Here is a 10,920-nt window from a genome sequence, read left to right as displayed (position 1 = left end):
AAAAAAAAAAGTAAACAGTCAAAACTAAAGTAAAACAAGCCAACCCATTCGGGGAAACTTAGTGAAGCTAAGCTGAAGACAAAATAAAACTGTAATAAGTCTCTTCTCATAGCAGTACTTTTCTTGAACACAGACTGAATATGAGTGGTTCATTTATGGCTCTTCTTCTCAGTTTGCAGGTGGTCTTATTGGGTTTGCCTCATCCTTGTGTTGCCATGGCGATGCGTGAGTTGGTGGAGGCAGAATGCGGGGGAGCCAATCCCCTCATGAAGCTGACCAGTCACATGACCAAGGAAGGGGGGCCATGGCGGAACGCCACAGCACCTCCAGTGAGTATTTTGTAAGACATCAGGCCCTGAGCTCTGTAGTCTACATGATATGCTTAGAAGTTTGGGGTCACTTAGAAATGTCCCTGTTATTTTTCAGTCTCTTTATTGATTTTTAGCAAACTTTGGCTTTGAGTTTCAACATTAAATTAATAAACACTCATTTTTATCTGTGAGGAAGAGCCTGATATTCTTTTTTTTTTATTTTTTATTTAAGGCAACAATAGACTATACTTAAGCTTTCCCTTTGTAACTTTATAAAATAAAATGTAACAAATAATTACATTCAAGAGTTTCAATTTGCTCAGTGGTATGCATTAGTGAAATAATACCTGACAACAAAATTTATTTGCATTTCTTTTCATTTTATCTCAGAGTTTTTCGGATGTTTCATTCATAGCCAAGCTAGTTTTTTTCTTTTTCTGTGTGGAGATGACAAAAAATGGGGATACTGTTATCAAATAATACCAATCAACTTCCTGACAAAACTTTGTTACTTTAAAAGTAATAAAGCTTTCCAGCAATTCCTTCTGCTTCTTTTTACATAACATCGCTGCTACCAAACAAACAAATGAGAGAGAACCTGCCTCATCTCGTGGGAGCTTTTCAGTCCTGACAGGAGATTCTGGTTAAGTAACAAACATAATTAAAAGTAGTTGGTGTAGCAGGTGTGAAATACCATTAACAGCTGTAGCTTTGCTCTTGGGTTTGTCCATGTTCTGTTACTCCTGCTAATGAGGGGCCCTTGTTTGCATGACGCACAGCAAAGTAATTACAGAACAACATAAAACTGAATTCAAGTAAGTAAAATTTTACTAATATTGGATCTTTCAAGATAAAAATCACAAAGTACCTCACAAAAAAAATGCTAGAACATCAAAACAAAAGACGAAAATATGAGTACTCAGGTATTTGTCCATGTGGAGCTCTGAAAGTCAAAACCAGAATCTTAATAATAACAATAACAATTTCCGATTGCGCGTGCAACTCTCCATTTGCGTGGACATGAGAGCAGATGTCCTTAAAAGTGCTCAAAATGGACTGAAGCTAGAGCAAGGCCCCAAAACAGAACCCTGTGGCACACCGTAGACAAGAGACAAGGAAAAGAACCTGAACTAAGAAGCAGCCACAGAAAAGGAACATTTATGCAGATACTGACAGGTATTATGATCTGCTCCAGAGGAGAGCCCAGATTCTTATCCTATTGAGAAAATTGAGGTGGTCGCCATTGTCAAAGACAGAAGGCAAGTTCTTCATCAGCAAAACAGAACATTACCCTGCACCCACTTTGCATCGAGATGCTTATAGAAATGCTCCTTCTTATGAGTAACTGATCGAGCTTTTTGAGTCAGGATCTGAACAATATTTCCTGGATCCATGCTTTTAACTTAAAATGCAGAAACTGTATCAAAGCATACAGTAACTGTGTAAGAGTGCCTCTGCTACAAGAATACAAGATTTAACACAATCTGTTGTAGGGCTGTAAATTTAAGAGTATATTTTTCCTTTTAATTAGAAAATCTAACACGGTTCTCTGTCACCCTTGTTATATAGCAGTTTAAGAGCTAATTGGCCTTTAAAAAATATTAATGTTAAGTTCGAGAATTTTATGTGCAGTTGGCACCAGGCTACAGCAAAAGCACTAGTGTTGCTTTTGCAATAACTTTTCTTTATATATTTTCAAGCTCCCTGTGACCTTTATCTCTGGAGCTGCTTGATTTAACATTTTTGTGCAAAACATTTTGCTAATAGATGCCATACTTCATTATTATTTTTTGCAGATTCATCCCACTCCCATTGAAATTGCAACTGAGGAAGATGTAAGTGCTTTTCTTTCAATTTTAATGATTTGCTCCAAGACTGTACAGTATATACTTCAAGTTTATACCCTAAAGCCAAAATATTTAGGTTTCCTCAGCATGTACTCTAATCATTAAGAGTTACCATTAGATTTTATATAAAATGAATGTTTTTGTTCTAGCTCGTTAATGAGTTCCTTCAGGAACCTCCACGCCCTCCACAGACCTTTGACATGGGTCAGCTGCTGGAGGAAATGCAGCAGATTGACCAGCAGAGCTACAGACAAGCTCCACAGAGAGGTGCTCTTCATCATTATTTGATGAAGTTTAAAAGATTTTTCTAAACCTTTTTTCCAGTAAATTTGAACTTCTTTGTATTTCCTTGTCATAGCTCCTGATGTGGCAGCGCTGGCCCTCTCTGGTGACTGGGTGGAGGAGTTCCTCCAAGGCTCTGATTCTGCCTCCGCCCCGGGGCTCATCGCGCTCGGCGATGCCGCAGATGCTGATTGGACGAAAGAATTTATTGCCGAGGCAGCAGGTATGTTTTGTTTTCATTGCTTTTCTTGGCCTTCTGCATTTTTTGCATAATGAGCAAATCATCTTTCTGCCGTTATCATCACTCTGTCTCATATCATCACGTTTTTTTGCTCAAATCAGAGTGAATATCTTTAGGGCAAAGTCTTCATAGTGTAGCTGTTCTGACTCATGAACTCTGGACAGTGTCAGCAGAATTGCATCCAAGCTTCTTCCAAGGTTGTCCTTTCACACATGTAGCACAAAGCAAGAGATGATCTACTTTAAAATTTACTCACTGCTAAAAATAACCTGTTTGTTGAGAGTGCTGAGAGTCCACCGAATGATTACCTGCACTGTTCTCACACTGTTCCTTTAAACACAGGGTGTTTAAAAGGGAGCTGACAGTTATAAACCATTTAATGTCCGAACCAGCAGAATCAGACGTTTGAGTTCTCACATGCAGCTCTGTTAGGCGTCTACAAAGGTTTTTTGTTTTTTTTTAGTTGGTTTTTTTTTTTAGACGCACTGCATGGGTGAAAACGGCTTATGTCATTATTACATGTTTGCTGTGTTTTTAATTTTTCAATTTCTCTCATTTTTAGATCCTGGCCGCTGGGCAGAAGAGTATCTGGAGCAGTCTGAGGAGAAGTTGTGGCTGGGGGATCTTGGAGACAAGGCAAATGAATGGTGAGCAGGGGATAGAGCCGGGGGGTGGAAGGGGGTTACAAGCACTGCATTACATGTAGAAAATGTAGGGTAGACATGTGAGGGAGAATCAAGGAGGACAAGAGTGCTGTTGGCAGAACTTAAAGCACTTGAAAAACTGTGATAATTTTCTCTTCTTGGTGAGTGAATTTTCTGTTTAATTGTTAAACATTTAACCTGATATTCTCTTGTCTGACAGTGTTGAGTTAATCCATTAAATCTCTGGTAGAAGCCAGTGAAGCAGCTGAACATGAAGTGAAAGCTGATTTAAAGAGTCCTTGTGTAATCATCGTTGTGCACTGGGCTCTAAATACGAGAGTGTAAAATGCAGTTTATATTTGAAGTGATTTGTTCCAACCTACAGTACTGTGCAAAAGTCTTGAGCCAGCCATCATCATTGCTTTATATTTTATATTCTATGAAATATTGGAAATGGGTGTCATTGAAACATCTGTAAATATACATTGAAATACAGAATATAAGTTGAAAATCGTGTGTACAATTCTAATATGCTTGAAAAGCAGTATTTGCTATGACTAACTTCATTCTTCACCTTATTGGTACAAAAATAAAACTATTTTATGTCGAAATGAGTGAAAAAACAGCAAATGATCAAAGAAAGGCTTTGAAAGACCTTCAAAAACCCTGAGAACTATTGTTCTAGACCACTTTAAAACATCATGGGAAAGTCTTGCTCAAGACCTTCTAGTTTTATAGCATCAAATTTATGTTTTTTTTTTGGTTTTTTTTATTGTTAATCTGACAGGACTAAGGAGTATCAAGCAGAAGACGAGCTGAGGCAGACAGCCAATGAGCTTGTCTCAAAGGTTGATGACCCAAAGTTACAAAACACAGAGGTGAGCAGTGTGTCATTGTGACACCGTAATACACACCATTTCCTTTTACATGTCTATCACCATGTTCTTTCACTTTTTTCTTTAACTCTTTTGTAGAGTAGGTCCTTGAGACTGTAGCATGTGGTGCACAGATGATTTTTGTGGTTTTTAATGGCTTTTGTCTCAGTATGGGAAGAAAGTTGCTGGTTTGGGAAGAAACTAGCATTACTGGTGTAAAACTGATGAATTAGTAATAGTAAATGCCTTTTTTTTTTGTTGTTGTAATTTGTTTTTTGTTGTTGTGTAGTTCCTGCAATTCATTAGGCAAATTGGCGAGGGCACTGTGACAGTGGAGAGCAAGACAGACAAACAGCTCACAGATAAAGCTCAGGCCGAGAATGCTCAGAACTGGGCCTCCAACCTCAACCAGGTACGAGTCGCAGCCCACTGAGGAAAGGATGGTTACAACTGTGAACGCTGTATGTTGGGGTAGAACACTGGTTCACTGTTGCCCAGTATAGGCTAAGCCTTGTGACTCATCACCCCAGTATCTGTTGCAGTGTAAAATTTTCCACAAATGTAACCAGAAGCAGCCACCAGTCTGCTTGTAATACGAGTCTCCAGGCTGCAGTGTTGCAGATGGAATTTGTTTTTGCAGAGAAAGGGCTCTCATAACTGTCAGCTTTTCCTCTTGAGCATTTAGATTTTAATGTGCACGACCAAGATTTGGGGTTTTCCCATCTTGACGTGATTTTCCTTTCGTTCTGGATTTCACAGAAGGTGCAACTTCATTGCTTTGTATTCGACCAGTTCAGGCAGTAAAAGGCTGATGCCAGATCGAGTTTCTCTCTAAATGTATTTCTCTACAAGACGACAGATACAAAAGTACGGAGGCGTAATCCTTTCACTTGACTGAATTAATGAGAGATTTTATAATCCCAAAGGAGCCTTATTGATTTGAAAGCTTGATTTCTTGAGCTATAATACTGCTGCAGACTGTTTGTCTGCTGGATATTTCATGTTTCTCTTAGATCAGTTGAACCAATATGGCTTCAGGATGTAAGACGATGCATCTCAAATGCATTCAGACTGGCTAAGTGGTGACTCAAGAGACAAAGATTCCAGTACCTCCCAATGTTTCCAGCATAAACCAAGAGAAAACTGTATTAAACAAAGCATGGGGCATTACTGCTTATGAAATCAAGGTTTCAAATTAATAGAGGCTCTTTTGGGAGTTTAAGGTCCGTCACAACAATGTTTAACTGCTAACTTAGCTATCATGGGGGAAAGGTGAGGTATACTCTGAACAGTTGGTTTTTAAGCTGTATCTTTGATCCAGAAAAACAAGACAAAATAATTAGTCAAGTAAATGCATAACATCTCTGACTGCATTCAAAAATACACACAACCCCCCAAAAATATAGATCAGAGTTAAATATCTTTAACCCACAAGTGACTAAAATGACCAAATAGGTTCTTTAAAAAATAAATAATTAAATAAATAATTAAATAAATACATTAAAAAAATATATAGATAGATATAGAGATAGATATAGATATAGAGATAGATATAGATAGTTAGTTAGTTATGTTTGTGTTTATGTCAGAAATTCTGAACTGCTGTGATGTTGTTTTATTCAGTCATTCTGTATCCTGAAAGGGTTAGGTTTAGTCTCAAGACTAAGTCTTGCCATTTTAGGTTTGTGATCCATAGTTTGATGCAGAACATTACAAATGTGTAATGTAGAGATTAGAAGGGAAAACTACAACAAAATCAACACATATAATATTTAAAATGCACATATATTCAGTTATATGTTATTCCTGCTATATTAATGGGCTAATTCCTGAAACAAAAGTTCTAGAAGAAGTCTATTTAAAAATTCATAGTCTAAAGCATTATACAGCACAAAGAAATATACCACTGAGGGCATAAATGAATCATGTAATTGGAAAGTTAAAAATACTCTGCAAAGCAGCAAATTACTCAATTTTAGAGATTTACATAATTTCCTTAGGGATTTTTAAATTATTCTGATTAAAAGAGTATAAATAAGAAGGTTTGGGTTATTTTATTTTATTTTTTGTACCTCCTAAATTGGATCTAGAGATTGATTTGTTAGTAACTATTTTTTTTTTAAATTTAATTTAATTTTTTTTTATTTACTAATTTTTTACTAATCTAGTCAGAATTTTGGAGAAATTGGGTGTTTATACTTCTGCCTTGAATCTATGATGTTTTTACTTTTTACTGTGAAGCTCTATGCTTTAACCATGTATCTCCATAAATGCATCATCAACACAGTCTCGTTTACTGGCGCCGTTTGGGCTTAAGCTTCTCTGGCTACTTCTTCTGTTGCCATTTTTTTCAAATCGACTGTAAGAGAGGGGATCTTGGTTGCAAAAAACAAACCAAAAACAATTACCTCAAGAAGGTTCCTGTGACAAAGTCTGACTGTGAAACTGCTTGTTTGACAGGTGGTTAGCCAGTGAGTGTGCAGGTTCATACCAATGATAATCCTCTATTTTAAAAGATAGCATCACTATCATCATCATTTGTTTAAATTCAGTATGACCCAAAATAAGTGACTGGGCCCATGAACTCATCAGGAGAGTGTTCACTATCATCATCATTTGTTTAAATTCAGTATGACCCAAAATAAGTGACTGGGCCCATGAACTCATCAGGAGAGTGTTCACACAGGTCAAGACAGGAAGATTGGGGGGTTTTTTTTAAGTAGTTTTGCAACTACTGCTATCGCCATCTGGTGGCCTCCAGATAGAATGCAGGTGTAAGACGCTTGAACGTTGACTTTGTGATCTGTGTTCCCCCAGCTAGTGTTTGGGTAAGGAAATTGCAGAGCATTGCAGGAACACCAGGGATAGATGCACATGCTGGCAGCAGGAGCTGCACCGTAGGCTCTAAATAGATTCAACGCAGAAGTATAAATTAAGCTATAATCTGTACTTTAATTTAATCTTTTGTAAGTCCAAAATTTGACCTGATATCTCAGTTTGCTTTTTTCTGCTTTACATCTGTTTCGTGCTCTTTTCCTGGCCTAAATGGCTTCCACATTATGTTGTGCATGTGTAGCTGTCAGCCATATTCATGCTACATTATGATTACATCTATGCCATCGCCCTCTAACTCTGAATTGTGCTTTTCCTATTTTTTATTTTATTTTGTTATTTTTATTTTTTTAACCTGCCTTTGGATTCTTGGCTTACCATTACCTTCATTAACACCTGTTATTCATCTGCTCCTCTTGATACTTCAAATTACTCCTTTTTTGCCCACCCCTCCAAAAAATTTGTAAAAATCCTCCACACCAACTCCTCCTCTTCCTCGAAACATTGTCCCGTTCCCTACTGCCACCCCTCCCTCCGTAGTTCCTGATGAAGACGGGGGGAGGGAGTCTTCCCCTGGAACCCCCAGAGATGAATCAGAAGATTGACAAAGTAAAAGCTAAACAAGCAGAGCAGTGGGCCAGAGTCGTCAGGCAGGTACGACCTCTGTGGTCACGGCAGCTATCCATGTTTTATTTTAAGCTGCAGTTGTAGTTACTTATTTGTATGTTTTGCTACCAGTGTTAACAATTTCGATCTTACCCATCCATTCAGATAGTCTCAGATTTCCTGCATCTAGTTGCTGTTTAGTGCTTTTACTGTCTCAGGAGAAAACTGGGAGTTAATTAGGAAGGCGATAAAGGAAGCAGTACGAGAAAAAATGGTTTCTTCTGTGTTCTTCCAGCTTTCATTTCTTTACTCCTTCACATTCACTCCCCTCTATATTTTTCCTCTCTGAATGCCCCGGTTCTCCCCTTCTAATAACAGCTTTCTCAGCCAGCGCATACAGATTCCTATCAACCACTGCCATTGCTCTTCATTGTTATTCAGGTGTCAGAGGAGTCGGCTGAAGCCTGGGTAGATGAGTTCGCTACATCAGGACCTGATTTTCAACAAGCGAAAGCCGCAGTGGAGGTGAGGCAAGAGTCTGTGACAATAAAAACCTTCAACCCAAAGCCAAGTATAATAAGTAGTATTGTAGAGGTTAAAGCACTGAGTGTCATCGGAGTTGAGGTTTGAAAATGGAAACTTTCCTGAATGATTGGCATGACGGTGCCCTTGATTTTTTTTTTTTTTTTTTAAAACACCCACAAACTTAATCCTGTTTAAGGAACGAAAAAAATATAGGGCCATCCTATAAGGCATCATCGATGCAGCAGCGTCTTCCAGTTGAAAAAGGTCAAAGTTATCTCCAATACGCTGTGAAGTAATGATTCGTGTCTGTCATTTTGTCAGAGTGATGTGGATTTCTGGGAGAAGCTGCAGCAGGAGTGGGAGGAGATGGCGAAGAGAGATGCAGAGAGTCATCCCTGGCTGTCTGACTTCGATCAGCTACTCAGCACTTCTTACGACAAGGTATCCGTCAGCCTGCTCAGAGCAGGCGTCTGCTGCTATCTGTTTTGTGTTGCAAGATTTCAGCATTTTTGCGCATACAGCTGTCATGCACAATGTCTAATGTGCTCCTGTGTTTCGTATACCCTATTAAGTACTAATTAAAATCATATACACACACAAGTTCTCTGAGCAGTTTCGATGATTTCCTTGTTTTCATTTGCAGGGCTATCAGTTTGAAGAGGAGAACCCCTACTTATCACACCCGGACCCTTTGTCAGAGGGATTGAAGAGGATGGAGGCAGGGGACATCCCTGGTGCCGTCCGGTTCTTTGAAAGTGCTGTGCAGAAGGAACCAGACAACCAGCTGGTAAGACTCTGAAAGGCTGTGTTCTCATTTGCATTACACTTTTTTTTTTTTTTTTTAATTCTTAGAACATCCTGTTATTAGTTAATATAACATTGTGGGCCAAAAGGTCTCCCTACTTCTAATTTTAGCCATGTTTTTCTCCTGCTTCCAACAGAAGGCCCTTGAAATAATACCATGTGTCTTTTTTTCCCCCATTAAATTGCAGGCTTGGCAATATCTGGGAACCTGTCAGGCAGAGAATGAGCAAGAATTTGCCGCCATCAGCGCCCTCCGCAGGTCAGAAGTCAAAGTTGACTAAAACATGTAGTAAAACACGTAGTTATTATTATTATTATTATTATTATTATTATTATTATTATTATTATTACTCTAGATCTGGGTGTTGTCTCTTGTCTATAGTTTTTGTATCTGTAAGCATATAAAACACATTTTGCATATAAAAAAATGTGTTTTTCCACCAGAGTCTATGTTAAAGTGAGGATAGATTTTTGTTAAGACCTTTTTAAATGCATACTAATGTGAGTGTCACCTCAAAAGAAATATTTTCAACCAGGAAAGCACCTCCATATTTTAACACTTGTCGTTGCAAATAAGAGTTTCTTTGCCAAATGAATAGTCGTGTTTTTTCTGTCTGACTACTTCTTTTTATTACCACCATTCTTCCCATAGGTGTATAGAGCTGAAGAACGACAACCTGACTGCCCTCATGGCGCTGGCTGTCAGTTTCACCAATGAGTCACTGCACAGGCAGGCCTGTGAGACTCTACGTGACTGGCTAAAGCACAATCCAAAATACCACTCTGTTTGGGAGCAGAGTGAGCGCGAACGCTCCAAAGACAGCTCCAAAGAAAGGGAGAAGGACAGAGAGAGGTTCGGGTCATTGCTGCCAGAGTGAGCATCACGCACGTTTAGGAGAATACAAAGATACCTCTTTCTCTTTGCCCTTTCCTTATTGCTTTTCCCTTGTGCAGGTCTTTGTTTACCGACGTCCAGTCCATGTACCTGCAAGCAGCCAATGTTGACCCTACCCAGGTGGACCCTCAGCTTCAGTGTGGTCTCGGCGTCCTCTTCAACCTCAGTGGAGAGTATGACAAGGCGGTGGACTGTTTCAGCGCTGCTCTCTCCGTCACTCCACAGGTTGGTGAAGAAGCCTTTGTAGAAATTCCAATGGCTTCATGTCATGTGCTCAGTTTCTGAGCTCTTTCTTTGTTTTTCTGTCCCCATAAGGACTATCTGCTGTGGAATAAGCTGGGTGCCACGCTAGCCAACGGAAGCCGCTCAGAAGAGGCTGTGGCCGCCTACAGGAGAGCACTGGAACTGCAGCCTGGCTTCATACGCAGTCGCTATAACTTGGGAATCAGCTGTGTAAACTTAGGGGCACATAGGTGAGACAACAGTGCTGTTTTGATGTGTATTTTGCTAGAGAGTCTTGGCATGTAAAGAAGTAAAATCTTTAGATTAAATGCATACGGTAATCCTCCTGAAGCTGGTTTTTATGATAGGGGAGTGTCAAGGTTCACAACCTTACCACTGATGACCTGAGTGTGGCTCTCTTAACAGAACAGTTTTCTGATAGATGTGGAATTAGTCCAGCAGTTTACATTTAGATAAACTTTTAAAAAACATGTTATGTGAAATCAGCATTTGATATACCCTTTTCAAATTGTCTTAAACACACTGACATTCTGTTGCTTACATACACATCAAATGCGTTCTGTGCCTTTTCAAATTCTGTCAGATTGCTACTTTTGAACTTTAGCAATTTTATGCTGCTTCCCAGATGTTTTTACCTTCCACTAGGGGGCAGTTTATAGTTAAATCTGCCTCCTAGTGGAAGGTATTTTATAGCCTCTTTTCCATTAGTACCTACTCCGATCAACTCAGCACGGTTCACCATGCTATTCAGGGTTTTCCATGAGGCCATAGAAACTGGTACCAGGTACTTTATTAGTACCTGCTCAGCCAGGGTT

The 10,920-nt window shown here is 39.1% G+C and overlaps 1 protein-coding gene across 6 annotated transcripts in view; it reads left to right on the top strand.

Annotated features, from left to right (window-relative positions):
• pex5 (peroxisomal biogenesis factor 5) overlaps positions 1–10,920 on the top strand; it is an 18,001-nt gene that overhangs the window by 4,473 nt on the left and 2,608 nt on the right. For 3 of the 6 annotated variants that reach the window (XM_013910549.1, XM_013910550.1, XM_013910551.1), the window contains exons 2-16: positions 173–329; positions 2,108–2,146; positions 2,308–2,425; positions 2,517–2,663; positions 3,244–3,328; positions 4,113–4,203; positions 4,490–4,612; positions 7,573–7,686; positions 8,080–8,163; positions 8,485–8,604; positions 8,807–8,950; positions 9,156–9,226; positions 9,620–9,841; positions 9,922–10,087; positions 10,178–10,335. In XM_013910549.1, the coding sequence (XP_013766003.1) occupies positions 216–329; positions 2,108–2,146; positions 2,308–2,425; positions 2,517–2,663; positions 3,244–3,328; positions 4,113–4,203; positions 4,490–4,612; positions 7,573–7,686; positions 8,080–8,163; positions 8,485–8,604; positions 8,807–8,950; positions 9,156–9,226; positions 9,620–9,841; positions 9,922–10,087; positions 10,178–10,335 (1,796 nt within the window). In that variant the 5' untranslated portion in view covers positions 173–215. The remainder of the gene's footprint in view (positions 1–172; positions 330–2,107; positions 2,147–2,307; positions 2,426–2,516; positions 2,664–3,243; positions 3,329–4,112; positions 4,204–4,489; positions 4,613–7,572; positions 7,687–8,079; positions 8,164–8,484; positions 8,605–8,806; positions 8,951–9,155; positions 9,227–9,619; positions 9,842–9,921; positions 10,088–10,177; positions 10,336–10,920) is intronic. The other 3 variants (XM_005731889.1, XM_013910552.1, XM_013910553.1) reach the window with 3 other exon arrangements.

The sequence above is a fragment of the Pundamilia nyererei genome, unplaced genomic scaffold (genome assembly GCF_000239375.1).
Source record: "Pundamilia nyererei isolate P.nyererei 1_Seehausen unplaced genomic scaffold, PunNye1.0 scaffold00045, whole genome shotgun sequence".
NCBI classification, from domain to species: domain Eukaryota; kingdom Metazoa; phylum Chordata; class Actinopteri; order Cichliformes; family Cichlidae; genus Pundamilia; species Pundamilia nyererei.
Note: the sequence above shows the minus strand (reverse complement) of the source record. Positions and strands in the feature narration are given on the sequence as shown.